This window comes from Sorex araneus, chromosome 4 (assembly GCF_027595985.1).
Source record: "Sorex araneus isolate mSorAra2 chromosome 4, mSorAra2.pri, whole genome shotgun sequence".
Classification (NCBI taxonomy): Eukaryota; Metazoa; Chordata; class Mammalia; order Eulipotyphla; family Soricidae; genus Sorex; species Sorex araneus.
This window is the reverse complement of record NC_073305.1, coordinates 15,421,877-15,439,038: the sequence shown is the minus strand read 5'-3', so window position 1 is coordinate 15,439,038 and position 17,162 is coordinate 15,421,877. Positions and strand designations below refer to the sequence as shown.

Genomic DNA, 17,162 nt, shown 5'->3' with positions numbered 1-17,162 from the left:
CTCAGAGGTTAATTCCTGGCTCTGCACTCAGGAATTACTCAGGGGACCATATGGGATGTCGGGAATCGAACCCAGGTTGGCCGCATGCAAGGCGGGGGCCTAGCCGCTGTACTATCGCCCCGGTCCCAGGGCTGTGCACTTAGGCGTGTGCTCTGTCACCTGAGCCAAGTCCCGGCCCCTCTTGGCCTGCAGCATCTGCAGTCCGGCTGACCTGCTACTGTGTTTGCTCTCCTTGTAGGTGCTGCTTACTCCCGCGCAGAAGAGAGTATCAGGAGACTGGTGGACCAGTGTAAATTACCCTTCCTGCCCACCCCCATGGGGAAGGGCGTTGTCCCTGACAACCACCCAAACTGTGTAGCTGCCGCCAGATCCAGGTGTGTGGCACCCGGCTTTTAGGGAGTGGCTTGCAGATTTCCGGCTGATTGCGACTTGAATGATCTAGGAGGAGTTCTGAGAGAGTCAGTGAGCTTCCTTTTCAGACTTTTCAGAACCATCTGGTTATTTTCCATCCTCTTCTGACTTTTCTTCCTCCTTCAGAAAAGGAATCTGCCATCCTTTCAATCATTTTTCACCAGTACATAATACTTTGCTTTTTTTACTACCTTTTAAGAATTTGACATTTTGGGGGCCAGAGCGATAGCACAGTGGGTAGGGCATTTGCCTTGACATGGCCGACCCAGGTTTGATTCCCAGCATCCCATATGGTCCCCCGAGCACCACCAGGAGTTATTCCTGAGTACAGAACCAGGAATAGCCCCTGTGCATTGCTGGGTGTGACCCAGAAAGAAAGAAAGAAAAATTTTACATTTTTATTTATTTATTCTTTTAAGATAGAAAAAAACCCTGATTTTTTTTTTTTTTTTTTTTTTTGTGCCACACTGACAGTGATCAGGACTTCTGGATTGGTTGCTCTGTTATTCTGATCTCACTCCTGGCAGTGTTCCTGGGAACCCTATCTTGTGCTGGGATCAAACAAGCAAAATAAGAATGAATGAGGTAGACACAAAGGAAGCAAGGTGACTTAATATGGTAGATAGCAGTAAAAGTCACTAAAAATTATATTGACAAAAATTCAGTATATAAAGTAAAACTTAGTAATATGCATAGTCTTATGTATTTTTTAATTAATTTGGAAATCAGTTTCCTTAAAAACACCTGTTTCTAAGAATCAATATGAAGAAAATATTTTAAGATTCCAGCATAAAAGATCTACAACTTGGTACTATCGGTTGCAAGAAAATATATTCAGCTATTGAGTGAAGGCTAAATCATTCTGCTGCATACAAATATTATCTTTAAAATTTTGTGGTTAAGAACTTAATATGGATATACTATTTGTGTTATATCAGATATTTCTTTTCCACAGGGCTTTACAATTTGCTGATGTAATTGTGTTATTTGGTGCCCGATTAAATTGGATTCTGCATTTTGGACTTCCTCCAAGATACCAGCCAGATGTGAAGTTTATCCAGGTACTCACAGAGAAGAAATTTATTTTATTTTATTTTTTGTACTTGGGGGCCACTGTCAGCCCAGTACTTAGGGGTTGCTCCGTGGCAGTGCTTAGGGGATTTTGTGCTAGAGATTAAACCCTGGGCTTGGCCATTGGAATCCTCTCCCTGGCCCTGTGTGGAGAGATTTAAAATTAGAGTGATCTACAGTTTATTGCCCTCCCTCTCAGCCATTATTGCCTTTGCTTGCTTCTTGGCTTTTGTAAAATCCTTTTCTCGTTGCATGGCAGAATTTTATAGATTGTTTGCTACAATTATCAGTAGCAAAGTGATCTGTCTTTTCAAGCGTGTGAAACATAGTGTGCCCTTTGCCTCTTTTTCACAGTTCCAAGTGTTTTTAAAAGTAGAAGAAAAGACATTTAGTTGCATGGAGATTGGAACAAAGCATCCAGCTTTGACAGGAATGGAGTGTTACTTTATATGCCAAAACTTTTGAACTTGTTTGGTGGGGAATCTCTAAACAGTGTTGCTGTTACCCTCCGTGGGGGTGTTTGGACTCTGCTTGGCTATCCCTTCGATGACCCAACCCTCTCCAGAAGCCAGGCTCCTTGCTGCGTAACCGTGGCCCGCAAACCTACTCTCCCGGCACAGATTGACTCTGACATTTGAATTCCTATCAATGGTTCTGTCACCTATTTACCTTCTGCTGCTTTTACTTTGTTCTGTTTTATTTCTTTTGGAACCACACCTTCGGATGTGGTGTGTGGATTATCAGTGACATCCCGGGGACCAAACCTGGGCTTCCTGCCTGCAAAGCAGTTATTGGCCCATTGTGCCATTTCCCCAGCTCTACCCTTTGCTTCATTTGGGGCTGGGGGCTGGGGGTGGGGGAGGGGCTGAACACTAGCAGTGCTCAGGGGCCACTCCTGGTGATGCTCAGGGACCACATGAGGTGGGTCAGCTGCATGTCTTAACCCTGTACGATCTCTCTGGCCCTACGTTTTGCTTCCCTACCTTTTGCTTCAGGACTTCTAGTAGTTCCTGTCCTCCTGGGACCATTAAGAACTTTACAAACAAGCAAGACCTGGGTTGTACCTGAAAAATGCCACCACATTTTTGGTTTGTTTCATTTTGGCGCCATACCTGGTGGTACACAGGGCTTATTCCTGCTCTGAGCTCAGGGATTATGATTGACAGGGCTTGGAGGACCATATGGAGGGCCACGGATCAAATCCAGATCAGATGTGTGCCAGGCAAGCAAGCACCACTGTTCCATCTCCCCAGTCCATACTTCTTGATCAAAGTGGATCTCCCTGAAGATAGCAAAGTTCTCTGCTTGTGGAAGCTGTTTTCACTTTACTCAGAAATGGAGCTTCTGAGTAAATGATAAACCATCATGCCATACTCTAGGAACAGTTCTCCAAATGTGCTTTCTGGACCAATAGTATCTGATAACCTGGGAAGTCTACTTAGAAATGCACATTTTAGGCTCCACCCCATATCAATTGAGATCAGAAATGCTTCCAGTCTCCCATTTAATAAGTCTTCTAGGGGATTCTGATACATTCCCAAATTTGAGAACTACAGAGAAATCCACTTGGAATTAAGTAGAACTTTCTTTGATTAGGTTGAAATTATAAATGATCAAGTCAAATACATTCCTGTGAGTGTAAACGGAAAAATAGCAAATTTGTACAGAAGTAGATTTTATAATAAGGGAATATGCTAAGGTTTCTATCTTGGCTATAGTATTTATATAGTTTCTGTTGATTTTCACTCTTATTAAGGAACATCTTGAATAGCAAATCTTCTTTATTATGTTACATATATATACATATATATATACACACACACACTTGCTACATGCACACATCAGCCTTAATGATTGCTTAATTGCTCTAAAGATTTTTAAATGAACATGATTTGTTCTTTAACCTTGCTATTTTTTTTTAATTTTTTCAGATTGATATCTGTGCAGAGGAATTAGGGAATAATGTAAGACCTGCTGTGACTTTGCTAGGAGACATAAATGCTGTCACTAAACAGGTAAGAGTTTTTGCCTGGGTTTTAGCTTATTTGGATTGGTGTTTATAGCATAGTCAGTTCTGGTTAGTGTTTCAATCTCAGTTGACTTGGTAACAAGTTTATTAAACCTATTTTAAATAAAATTTAAAGCTATTTTCAAATATAAGTGAAACTTAGTAAATCTAACATTTTTGATATACTTAAGGACTTTTGGAAAGAAATTGACAATGTAAAGACATTGAATAGGTAAACAGTGCTTTATTAAGTAGTATAAACTCTTAAAAATCAAAACATAGGGCTAAAGAAATAGTATGGGAGCCTTCTATGCCTTGTATTTAGCCAGCATAATATAGGGGCTTTGTATGCCTTGTTTGGTCAAACCCTAGTTGTTAGCTACCAAGAATCAAAAACAGAGAGCCTGAGTGATGTGACGGTCAGGATAGGATCACAGTTTTCTTTAAGAAGAGATTTCGGGTATTTGTTTGTTTGCTTGCTTGCTTTGTTTTTTTGTTTGTTTGTTTGTTTGTGGGTCATACCTGGCTGTGCTTAGGACTTACACCTGGTGGACCTAGGGACCGTATGGGGTGCCAGGGATTGAACCCCTGTTGGCTGCATGCAAGGAAAATACCTTACCCACTGTACTATCTATATCTCCATCCACAAGAAGAGATTTTTATGTTAATATGGTTTACATTTATTTTCAAAAAAGAATTTTTTTTTCAGCTTTTGGAACAATTTAACAAAACATCATGGCGATATCCTCCAGAGAGCAAGTGGTGGGGGACCCTGAGAGAAAAAATGAGGAGTAATGAAGCAGCATCCAAGGTAATATAGGACCCACTAAGACTCAAGAGTGTTGGTGAGACATAGGCCTTCTTTAAGGTCACCCACCGTGCAAAATCATGCAGGGAAAAGTACAGTTACAGAGCTCACAGGATAAAAGAAATTAAGGATAAAGCTCTCAAAAGCTTTGTGAAAAATCTAAATCAGAACTAATGAAAGTAGTAGCACAATTTTACGTGTTATGTGGTTAAAATGTGTGCATGTGTATGCGTGTGCATGTGTGTGTATACATACATGCAACACATATATCACCATAGGCACACAATAATAAGCACATGCTATAATAAATGGCCTGGGAAAAGACTTTGCTCCTCACGAGGGTGGCAGCTGTGAGCTGTTGTGGAGCGGTGCCAGGAGGGTATCTGGCAGAGGGAAGAGAAAGCCGGTGTGGATAGAAGCAGCTCTTGCCCTCTGTTGGCACCGATGCTGAATCATAAATCAGAGGTCTTTTGGCATGTTAAATCCTGGAGCGTGTGGGAATGTGATTTTCTTCCGATCAATAATACCATCTTCGAAGGCATGCATTTACAGTGGATAGCTGTAGTATCCAAAACAAAAATGGGGTCCTTTAAAATAGAAGATTCCGCTATACCGAGGCATGTTTGATATGAGAAGTTGTAAGATATTTCATATACTTCCAGTTCACGGCTGCTTGACTCACTCTGAAATGAAAATGAAAGTTGTCCCCCACCACCCCCTGCCGCCTCCCCAACCTTCCCTACCCCACCACCCCTGTTTTGTTCAAACAGCTTCATCTCTCAATTATTTCTGGGAAGATCTTTACCTTTTCCAGTGAACTTTTGTTTCACTGCTGGGCATTATTTTGTGATTTTTTTCATTTGCACTTGTGGCTTTGTATGATAACCTTGGGAATTGTAGTATTGTTTGCAACCCCCAAACCACCCATTTTTGGCATGAGAGTGGGCCAGTTCTACAGGATCTGGCAGTTTCTTTTTAAATTCTTCAGGGAGTACAGTCTCTTTGGTTGTGAGAAAGGTTGCTGGTTTTTCATGTGTGTGTGTGTGTGTGTGTGTGTGTGTGTGTGTGTGCTTATTTTCCCTCCATCCAGAGACTCTTTAGAATTGTGGGTGTTACATATCTTCTTTACTCTACTGTGTATGTGGAGAAAAATACGATTTTCAATTTTTCTAAAATCCTGACTTTATTTTTCTTTTAAGCTTAGGGCCTTATTGTTTGCAGATAAAAAAATTCTAGAATAAAAATTTAACTTTTCCTGACAATAGTTTTCCTTAAAGTGATCAAATAAGACTGTTTACTTTGTTTTGAGCTATTTTTGTATAAGAACTGCTCAGATTTTAATATATGAACATTAAAGAGCTGTTAATGTAATATAATTAACATTAATACATTAGAATTTGAATATATGAATATTAAAGCTTCTGGTAGACTTCAGGAAGAGGGATATTGTATTCATTTACTTACATGAATGTGTCCCAGATAGGAACTTCTCTCTTGTCCTCTCTTTTCCCTTCTCTTCCTTCCCCTCCCTTCCTCTGTTTGTCTCTCCTCCTCTCCCCTCTCATTTCCTTTCCTCTTCCTCTCTTTCTCCCTCCCATTTTATTTTTTATTGTTATTTTTCCAATTTTTATTTTATTGTAGCACAGTGACTTCCAAAGTTATTCACAGTTGGGTTTTTGACATACAGTATTTCATCACCGATCCCACCACCAGTGTCAGTTTCCCATCACCATTGTTCCCAGGTTTCCTCTCCTGCCCACCTCACCAGCCATCTGACAGGCATCTTTTAAGTTTGGTTATTAAAATTAGGGTCTCATGATTTCAGTGTTGTTCTCTGTGATTTGGATATTTAGCTCTATGGCTCCTTAACACCACTGATGTACCTTAATCTCCTTAGCCTCTGCCCCACTGCTTATCTCTCTCTTCTCCCCTTCCCCTTCACTCTGTTTCTCTCCTTCTCCTCCTTAAACTCCGGGACCAAGGGTGATCTAGGTATCCCTCCTTTAAATCATTGCATTTCCTCAATCAGCTACTCTAAATACCATATATACATGATATCATCCTGTGTTTGTCCTTTTTCTGGCATACTTCATTTAGCGTGGTATCTTCTGGTTCTTTCCATGTTGCAGCAAATTGCGTGATTCCATCATTCCTTACAGTTGCATTGTATTCCGCTGTGCATATATACCACATCTTTATGAGCCACTAATCTGTTAGACACCAATGGATTGTCTATTTGTGATTCCATTTTGTTTTTGCGCCATGGTTTACAAAGCTGTTAATAATGGAGTTTTAGGCATTCAGTTTTTCAGTTCCAAACCCACCACCAGATTCAGCATCTCTCCATCAGTAACCCAAATGCCCCTTCCTTGCTCTCCACCCTGGGAACCCCCCCTTTTTTATCTTTTTTTGCTTTTTGGGTCACACCCGGTGATGCACAGGGGGTAATTCTGGTTCCTGCAGTCAGGAATTACTCCTAGTGGTGCTTGGGGGACCGTATTGGATGCTGGGAATCGAACCTGGGTTGACTGCGTGCAAGGCAAACACCCTACCCACTATGCTATCACTCTAGCCTCGGGGACCCATTTTTTTTTTGAGGGGCAGCAACACACCTGCTGATGCTCATGGCTTACTCCTGGTTTTGCACTCAGGGATCATTGCTGCTGAGAGCAGGGGACCATATGGCGTGTTGGGGATCAAACCTGGTCAGTGAATGAAAGCAAGCACTTATCCACTGTACTCTCTCACCGGCCTCTGGGAATGCTTTTTTCTTTATTTGTCCCCAGGATTGATCAGAGATCACTTAGCTCGACAGAGTGGCCCTTTAGCAGTAATCTGGGAACTTCTCAGCGGTTGTATAACTATTTCCAAGTAAATTTGATAGTAGCCTCTTGTGATTATGACTTTTCATTGTTTCTCATTCTAATTTGCTATTTCCCTCTAATGTTTTAGGAATTAGCTTCCCAAACATCCTTGCCTATGAATTATTACACAGTGTTCTTCCATGTTCAAGATCAGTTACCCAGAGACTGTTTTGTGGTGAGTGAAGGAGCAAATACCATGGACATTGGGCGCACCATCCTTCAGAACTACCTTCCTCGGCACAGGTACGACAGCCGGAAGAAATGGTAACAAATTGCTATGTGTTAAATGTGGAACCGATTAAGAAAACATCTAAGAATCTACATATTCGGTGCATAAGGACATTTTTTCCCAACAGAGTCTTAGGTTTTGTAGTTTTTATGCCTGATGTCTTGAGATGCTGTGATAAATTGTAAGCTCAATGTTTTCAGTGTGTATGCATAGTTATCCAGGCAGTCTCCAGTGACTTTTCCCTCTTGTTCTGCTTATTAAATCCTCAAATTCTGTGGATTAGATCCTCTTGCTGGCAAATCAGATCCTCTGAATGTTTCTGTTCCCTTTTTTCCTTCATGATCCATGTGACTATTGCTGGAATTACGCTTTCCCCTACTCCCCAGATCTCCTGCCGCATGTCTCAAAGGGTTTCGTCCTGGCTTTGTTCCCCCAGGCTCGATGCTGGTACTTTTGGAACGATGGGAGTCGGTTTGGGATTTGCTATTGCAGCTGCCATTGTCACTAAAGACAGAAACCCAGGACAGCGGGTCATCTGTGTGGAAGGAGACAGTGCGTTTGGGTTTTCTGGCATGGAAGTGGAAACCATTTGCAGGTAAAAACCAGCACCCTGAATCAAAATGCTTCCAAATTATGGCAGAGTAGGGGCAAATAGAGATAGTACAGTAGGTAGGACGTCTAGATAAAACCCAAGAATATGAACTGTTCTGAATGGCTGCAGAGAGACTCAGGAGTCGAGATCTACTGTATGAAGCAAGGGGACGCTTTTCTTCCAGTTGCTTAAGCTGGAGTGAAAACCAAGGCCCTTTGTGAATAAATGTTTTGGGACCTTCAAAACTTTGGTGTATGAGACTTTTGAGGTCAAGGGGCAGTATGTGCCCATTGGAGTAGCTGTTGTTGACAATCAGGGGATTTTTACCAGAAAAGTGATGAATGGGAAGTTGGCCTTCTAAAGAATGGTGGTTCCCTTTGTGCCTGTTGAGCAAGTAGCTGCCACAGTCCTATTACCTAACAGTGTACAGTTCAGTTTTATTTGTACACTTATCTCAGATAGACTGGAGCAATAGCACAGGGGTAGGGCTTTTGCCTTGCACTCGGCCAACCTGTGGTTCGATTCCTTTGCCCCTCTCGGAAAGCCCGGCAAGCTACTGAGAGTATCCAGCCTGCACAGCAGAGCCTGGCAATCTACCCGTGGCGTATTCGATATGCCAAAAACAGTCACAACAGGTCTCACAATGGAAATGTTACTGGTGCCTGCTCGAGCAAATTGATGAACAACAGGATGACAGTGGTACAGTGTAGTGCTACTTATCTCAGAAATTATGTCCTATGGCCCGAGTTATAGGATCCCCAACACCCCGTATGGTCCCCTGAGCCTGCCAGGAATGATCCCTGAGCACAGAGCCAAAAGTAAGCTCTGAGCACCACCAGGTATAGCCAAAAAACAGAACAATAAGAAAGAATTATATTCTTAGAAAATAAGACCACATTTTTGGGGCAGTCATTAATAAAGTTTAATTCTTTTTTTTTTCTTTTTGATCTTAGGCACATAGCTAAACACTGTCTTCTCTAATTTTTTCACATTGCAAGGTTTTCTTCCTGTGGGTGGAGTGCTTTGGGAGTGGGGTATTAACCATTGTGTTTCTCTAGCAGCATTAGCGACTTCGATTGTTCAGGAGGAGAAACCAGTGGTATCTTTGGGCACTGCCCTGAGCTGACATTTCAGGTTATTGGCTTGTTTTTTTTTTTTTAAGTGTAAGGATTTTTTTCATTAATTACACATTATTTGTCTAATATAATCTAGGAAATAATCTATGGGTTACTCCTGGCTCTTCAGTCAGGGATCACTCCTGGTGGTGCTCAGGGGACCATATGGGATGCTGGGGATAGAACCCAGTTGCATGCAAGGCAATCGCTGTACTCACTGTACTATCCTCTGGCCCCAAAGTCTTCATCTTCAGAATGACCTATAGAACAGGAGCCCCTGATGGAACCATCCCCACGTCAGCATGTGCTCCTGGGGATTTGAGCCAAGGTTGGCGGGATGCAAATACCTTAACCCCTTACTGCCTCTCCAGCCCCACTTCATCTAGTTTGAAGTAAAGAGAAAAGGTATTTTCTCACGGTGAAGAGTTATTTCATGTATATTTTATTCTCAATTTTAGGTACAACTTGCCAATCGTACTTTTGGTGGTAAATAATAATGGGATTTACCAAGGTTTTGATGTAAACACGTGGAAGGAAATGTTAAAGTTTGGAGATCCCACTGCAAAGTAAGTGACCGCAGACAGCATATATTTTACTTTCTCTCATCTGTTTTTATCGCTCTTTAAAAAGTCGGCTGCCTTGGAATGTGTGCCTGTGGTCTGAATACTGTTGTGTGTATTGTCAGCCCCCCTGTAAAGGGCAGGATCCCCATCTGCCCTGTTTCCTCTTGACTGGGTGCTTCGATAAACAGTTTCTCACAGGGACACCTTTTAGTTCACAGTATTTGATTACATTGAATATTCAAACACCAATCCCACCAGCATTACACCTTCCCATCACCATATTTCAGATGTTCCCATCCCGAGCCCCAATCCCTGCTCCAAAGCAGAACCAAAATAGTATATTTTGTATTGTTTGTTATGAAAAACCGCTGAAAATGCTACAAAAAAGTAGGCTTAGAGGAAAGAGTGTGGAGATTGTTATATTTCACCCAAGGGCCAGTAAGCCCTTCTATAAGAGATCACTAACATGTTATTAAAGGTTGAGCCTTGTGTGCTTTATATATATGTACTTGTAAAAAAAGAAGTTTATTTCCCTCTAAGATTGGTTGCCTCCTACTTTGAACCCCATCAAATGTAATTCAGAGATACTGGAGTAAGGGCAGGGTGTGTGATTTGAAGTGTCCAGGAATAGAGTCACTCGTGGGTGAGGCTGGCCCCAAGCATGTGGACAGCAGCCGTGGGCAGGGCGGCAGTTGGATTCTGGAGGTTTTCACCTCTGGAACTGGGTCCCTTTGGGCAGGGAGGGATCTCACCCACCCTCCTCTTGGGCGCCCTGAGTGAAACAGCTTGGCACAGGGTCCCGTGGCACGGTTATGGCAAGCGTCATGTTATGCTCCCTTCCGGGAGAGAAGGACGTGCGACCTCACGTCTGATCTCTTTCCCTAATGAAAGTCTTCCTGCACAATGCTTCCAATCCTGCTGTTCCTAAGACCCATGCGAGAATCTGGATATTTGCCTCGATCTATGATCCGGACATCCTCCTGCTGTTCACCTCAGTCAAACCCCGTCACCCGATGCCGAGCACACCGGGCTAGGCTGGTCGCTGGTGTGGGCAGTGAGAGGGAGGGGAGGGGGGGGGTGTGTCAGCTGGGTCAGAGCGAGGTGTGGGTGTGCTTGCTTAGGCCTCTTGTCTTTACTTGCTGCTGTTTCGTCCTTTGCCGTTTTGCTAAAGCCATTTCCCTCCCCATTCTTTGTTTCTTTTGGGTTCATAGCCCATATCATTCAGTCGTTCTAACCACACGTGATCATTTCAATTAAATAAAATTTACAGATCTACTCCTTGGGCCGGGCAGATAGCTCTGGGGCGAGGGGCATGTGTGAGGCTGGTTTGGTCCTTGCACTGCGTGGGGTCCCCAGACATTGCCAGGCTTCGCCTTGGAGGCCAGAAGTGTCAAACACTGCTGTGTGTGACCCTGGTGGTCCCCCGCAGGGCAGGGCCGGGACAGCACCTCTTCTCGGACCTTGGCATTGAACCATCAGCAGGAGTGGCTCCTGGACCCCCTGAATATGGCTGGAGAGGCCCCCACACCCCCAACAGTCTGTTCCTCATTTGAATAGACACGTTTCTTTTTCTCCTTTCCCTCCCCCCTTGGGGTTTTGGGGCCATATCCAATGATAGCTAAGGGTTACCCCAGGCTTTGCGCTCAGAAATCGCTCCTGGTGATACTCAGGGGACCGACCATATGGGAGGCCGGAAATTAAACCTGGGTTGGCTGTGTGCACGGCAAGTACCCTACCTGCTGTACTTCGCCCACCCCATAACTGGTCATATTTCAAGTGTTCATAGCAATGTGTTGCTAGTAGCTACTAAATGGGATGGCAGGTATAAAACATTTTATCACCACAGAAAGTTCTATTGAATATTGCGGTAGAAGCAATACAAAACATACGGGAAACCCTGTGTAGTGCATCTCAGTTTAAGGGCTGGACATGAAAGAATGTCTCCCAAGGCCCCGCGGGACCGGGCAGTGCTCAGCACTCCTGCCTTGCAAGCCTACAGTTACACAGTTCAACTCTCTAGTGTTGCCCCTTATGCTCGACACAGTGCCCACAGTTTGCAGGTGCTGCTGCTGCGAGCACTTTGCAGCCACAGCGCAGCCAGGTTTGTGAGTGCCGCCAAGGGCAAGGCCCGGGGAAGGGTCACAGCGATGGAGTGCAAGTCTCCAGGGGCACCAGACCTGGTGTGTGAAACCTGATGAGCAACACAACTAAACCCTTATGAGCACCACAGCATGTGTATGTGTGTGTCTGTGTGTCTCCCACTCATTGCAACACTACTAGTAACAATGAAGAAGGGAAGGGGAGAGAAGTTAGAAAAGGAGTGCCGCCCAGTTCAATCCGAGTTTTTTCATATAGTATTTCAGAGAATTTCCCCCCTAGTGATTTATGCCCTTCTCTTCCAGGGCCCCTCCCGTCTGTCTCCTCCCAAATGCACATTATGAGAAAATCATGAGTGCGTTTGGGGGCCAAGGGTACTTTGTGCAGACACCAGAAGAACTCCAAAAATCTCTGAGGCAGAGCCTGGCAGACACAAGTAAACCCTCACTCATCAACATCATGATCGAGCCACAAGCTGTCCGGAAGACCCAGGTAAATGATGTTGCTAAGCAAAAAAAGCAAGAAATGCATCTCCCCCCCCCCCAACCCGCCTGCCTCCCTGAGCATATCCCTGTATCCCTAAGAGTGTGTATGAATGAAAGCACACTGTTACTCAGACCTTTCTGAGTCACTTCTGAATTTGGCGCTTTCCATTTTTTTTGTTCGATGAACTCTGCTTGATCTGTAGAAAAGTGTGCTTTGTGAGGGGCTTAAAACTAGTGTGGGGGCTTTCTTGTAGCATTTTCAGCAGTTTTTCATTACAAACAATGCAAAATATTTTGTTTCGGTTCTGCTGGGGCAGGGGCTGGGGTTCGGGATGGAAATATCCGAAATATGGTGGTGGGAAGGTGTAATGGTGGTGGGATTGGTGTTTGAATATGAAAAGTAATAAAATATTGTGAACTACTTTATAAAATAAAAAAGTTATTTAAAAAAAATTCATGTGGGGAGCAGAACAGCCCTCCCGGAGATTACAGTCCAGCAGGTAAGAGCAGGAATGGCCGGTGGTGTCATGAGTAAATGTGTCATGGCAGTGAGGCAGTTGCTCTCAAGGAAAGTTTTGAATGAATATGCAGTGAAGGATTTGATTTCTGTTGGGATCAGAGGAGAGAGTTCTCAAAGGAGGTGTTGCTTAAACTGAGATCTGAAGGATAAATAGGGCCAGAGTAATCTTGAAAAAGTATAAAGTACACTTCATAACTTGAAATGATATCACAGTACTATAGTAATCAAAACAGTATGGGATTGACATAAAACTGGGTAAGTCAACTGGCATGAATCAATAGAACTGAATAGAGCCCTGAAATTCACGGTCAGTTAGTTTATGGCAGAGGAACCAAGAATCACACAGTAATGCAAGGACAATTTCTTCAATAATTTTGCTGGGCAAATTGTCACACTTCCTGGACAGATATTAAATCAGACATTGAATGTAGCCCCTGAAATTGAAAGCCTCCTGGGAAAAACAGGTGCTAGCTCCTGACATCCATCTTGGCTGTCGGTTTTTACATCTTGGTTCTAAAAGCAAAGACAACAAAAGCAAATTAAGAACCGGGACTATATAAGATGACTAAATTGCACAGCAAAAGACATTTATTTGAAAGCCAAGTATGTTGTTCAGTGGTGTGTGTGTGTGTGTGGGGGGGGGTTCGGTTTGATTCCCAGCAGGGAATGTCAGATACGGGCCGTAAAGACTGTCATCATCCTCACAGAGCAGCGCTGATCTGCTTAGAGCTTCTCTCTTCTATGATTCCACGAGAATCATCCTTATGTAGTTGTGTACCTGCCATGCCTATACAGTATCTGTCCTCATCAGTCCAGGAGTTTCCCATCGGTTTCTGAGCTACCGGCCTTTCATTGCTAGTGTGTCCCGCCACCCTTGCATGGATTCTTGGTGTCGCCTGGCTCTTCCTGCTCTGATCTGGAAGCGCTGAAGCGTGGTGGGCCTGGGGGACCTTCAGTGTCTGCTCTCACCCGGCTTCTCTTAGGCCTGGGGGCACACTCCCACCCCCTCGTTCTTTCCCTCTCGCTCTCCCTCCCTCTCTCCCTTTCTCCTTTTCTTTCTTCTCTCTCTCTCTCCCTCTTTCTCCCTCTCCTTCTTTCCCTCTCTAACTCCTCTCTTCCTTTCCCCCCACCCTCACCCCGGTCCTTTTCTCTTTTCTTTCAAATGTATGTCAGGTCCTTTCAGACTCTTATTTTTTCATGCTCTGGACCCAGGAGTCAATGTAGGGCTGTGTGGGGTTTGCGTGTGTGTGTGTGTGTGTGTGTGTGTGTGTGTGTGTGTGTATGTGTATGAGGGATGTCTTTGTGTGTGTTGGTGTGGGAGGATTGGGTTGTTGGCCATACCTGGCAGTGGTCAGGGACTGTTCCTGGCTATGTGTTCAGGAGTGACCCCTGGTGATACTGGGGGGACCATTCAGGGTGCCAGGAATTAAACTGGCGTTGGGGGTCACATGCAAGGCAAGTACCTTGACCCTGTCCCAGCTCTCTGACCCTTTGGATTTTTAAAAAAAATGATTTCTAGCTTCTTTATTTTGGTCTATTCTGTAGCTTAGGAATATTTAAGTCATTTTAATTATTTATAGTTATTTTTTGTTTTTGTTTTTCTGGGACACTTGTAGTGCTTGGGAGCCATCTTCCTGGCCCTCAGTTTACATTGCTTTATAGGATAAGACAACAAGGTTAACTCCTTTTTGGAAAAAGCACTGGACCACAAGCAAACCTTATTTATTTATTTATTTATTTTTAATGATGCAAAATACTTTTTTATTGAATGAAATTTACTTAGAAAGATGTGAGGGGGAGAGAAGGAAAGCAATACATGAGAGAACATGGGTTTCTCCAGAGTGAAAAAAACAACAAGCAAAGACACATGTTTAAACGAGCAATCCTACAAACCCTACTACACCCCATGTGGTAAATTTTGTTATAATGTGACTTTGGTATTTTAGAGCAAGCAGAATCGGTGAGAGTACAGTTTGAAACCATTACTTCTTTTTACTGAGTGTTTGCTGTCTTTTTTTTTTCTAGGATTTTCACTGGCTGACCCGCTCTAATATGTAAATAAAGACACCAGTGGATGATCTTGGAGAGTTTTCTTTTTTCCTGTGGAAGAATTTTATTTTCCATAGAAAAATGACTATATTATACAAAGAGAAATAAAATGTTTCTAAATGACATGTTACAGTAAATTGATCAAGAACAGAAAAAATCACCAGTATTCCGTCACAGAAATAGCCCAGCAGGCATTGCACGTGGGTGGCAGGGGGACAGAGTCGGAGTGATTCAGGTGGGCACTCCGGAGGTGGTGAAGGGTGGTAGCGACATACACTGCAGCCATGAAAGGCAGCACTGTTGTAACCATGTGACCTGAAGTACAATTTAAGGAGAAAAGGAAAAAAATGTCTATTGTTTCCAAAATAATAATAACAAAGCATTCACAAAGCTGAATTACAAAAAATAATGAACCCATCAAAAACCATGGAGGGATGAAGAAATACCTCAGCAGGTAGCCCTGAGCACTGCCAGATGTGGCCCCCACACCATATATATATATACATACACACAGCAATATATGTAAGTATGAGGGGAAATGAATAGACACTTTCGTATAATATATAAATATGTGTATCTATGTACATATATAGAAAGGGGTAGAAATTAATGGATATTTCTTTGTGTGTTTGTATATATACTTACATATATATATATATATATATATATATATATACACATAGGGGGAATGAATGGACACTTAAAGAAGATATACAGATGGCCAGTAGACATATGCAAGCATGTTCATCACTTAATATCAGGGAAATGCAAATTAGAATGTCAGGGAGATACCTTGTCACACCAGTGAGAAAGGCATATATCACAAAGACCCAAGACTAGCATGACAGCAGAGCTGTGATGAAAGGAACCCTCTTTCTCTGTTGGTAGGACAGTTGTCTGGTTCTTTCTTTGAAAAAAACTCTACAGACATTTCTCTCTGTCTCTTTTTGGGTCACACCCAGTGATCTGAGGAGTTACTCCTGGCACTGTGCTCAGGATTTACTCCTAGAGGTGCTTGGGGGACCATATGAGATGCTGGGGATTGAACCAGGGTCTGCCGTGTGCAAGCCCTATCCACTGCACTATCACTCCGGCCCCATACAGACACTTCTTAAAAGGGTAAGATACAGAAAAATCTATACAACTCAGTGATTCTTCTTGGCAACTGTTCCCCAAATACAAAAGTAAAACCCTCAAAAGTATATATACAGAGAAATAGTTCAAAGGTTAAGGCACTTGCCTGGCATATACCCAATTCTTTGTTTGGTCCCCAGAACCACATATGGTCCCCCAATCCCCAAACTCCACCAGGAGTGATTCTTAAACTCAGAGCCAGGAGTAATCCCTGAGAAGAGCTGGGTAGGCCCCCCTCCACCCCTGCCAAAAAATCCCCTACAAAACCCAAGAACAAACAAAAAGATACATAACTATGTTCATTGTAGCACTAAGTACAATTGCCAAGAAAGGGGAAACAGTCAATGTCCAGTACCAGAGGAGGGGGGCGGAGAAGTTCCTGCCCCATAGAGTCAGGCTGGGGGTGGGGTGGGGGGTGATGGGAGGGAACCTGGGGACACTGGTGCTGGGAAATGTACACTGGTGGAGGGATGGGTGTTGGAACATTGTAGGAATGAAACCTAATCATGAAGAGCTTTGTAAGGGTCTTATCTTACAGTGATTCAATTAAAAATGTCCAAGAACAGATGAGTAGACAAACTGTAGATACACTCGGTGGAATACTGTGTATCTAAAGGAAGATACAATCTGGCAGCTCTCTGCAACTTGGCCGGAACTAGAGCCTGTCATGTCAAGTGAAGTACAGTAGGAGGACAGAAGATCGAAGGCATCTGTTGCAAAGTGGAAAAACAAGAGGAATCAGTGGGGCTTGGAGAGTGCAGGGGCTAAGGCGCACTTGCCTTGCATGTAGGCAGCCCTGGTTCAAATCCAGCAAACCACATATGGTCCCCCGAGCACTTCCAGGGGTAACTCCTGAGCACCGCTGGGTGTGGCCACCTCCAAAGGGCAGACTGAGTGTTGAATGAAGACAAGTGTTTGAAATTTGACTGTAAACTGAGTGTATAGAGCAGTGGGGGGAAGGATGCAGTGAAGGGAGGTGGACTTGAGGTGACGCAGGGACAGTGGGGGTTGGGGTTGAAGCAATAGGAGACTGGCGAGGGTACTTGCCTTGCAGGTGGTTGACCTGGGTTCAATCCCCAGCACCACATAGGATCCCCTGAGCTCGCCAAGAGTGATCCCTGAGCGCAAAGCCAAGAGTAAGCCCTGAGCATCACCAAGAGTGGCCAAAAATTAAAATAAAAGCCCAAACATCATTATTAGCAAGTTAAGAGTGTAA

At 43.5% G+C, this 17,162-nt stretch overlaps 1 protein-coding gene across 1 annotated transcript in view; it reads left to right on the top strand.

Moving 5' to 3' along the window:
• HACL1 (2-hydroxyacyl-CoA lyase 1) overlaps window positions 1-14,951 on the top strand; it is a 32,282-nt gene extending 17,331 nt beyond the window's left edge. Inside the window, exons 9-17 of the mRNA XM_004603811.3 lie at window positions 239-374; window positions 1,367-1,472; window positions 3,414-3,497; window positions 4,200-4,301; window positions 7,251-7,405; window positions 7,828-7,986; window positions 9,557-9,664; window positions 12,064-12,250; window positions 14,789-14,951. Coding sequence (XP_004603868.1) covers window positions 239-374; window positions 1,367-1,472; window positions 3,414-3,497; window positions 4,200-4,301; window positions 7,251-7,405; window positions 7,828-7,986; window positions 9,557-9,664; window positions 12,064-12,250; window positions 14,789-14,821 — 1,070 coding nt within the window. The 3' untranslated portion in view covers window positions 14,822-14,951. The remainder of the gene's footprint in view (window positions 1-238; window positions 375-1,366; window positions 1,473-3,413; window positions 3,498-4,199; window positions 4,302-7,250; window positions 7,406-7,827; window positions 7,987-9,556; window positions 9,665-12,063; window positions 12,251-14,788) is intronic.
• The last annotated feature ends 2,211 nt before the right edge of the window (window positions 14,952-17,162 follow it).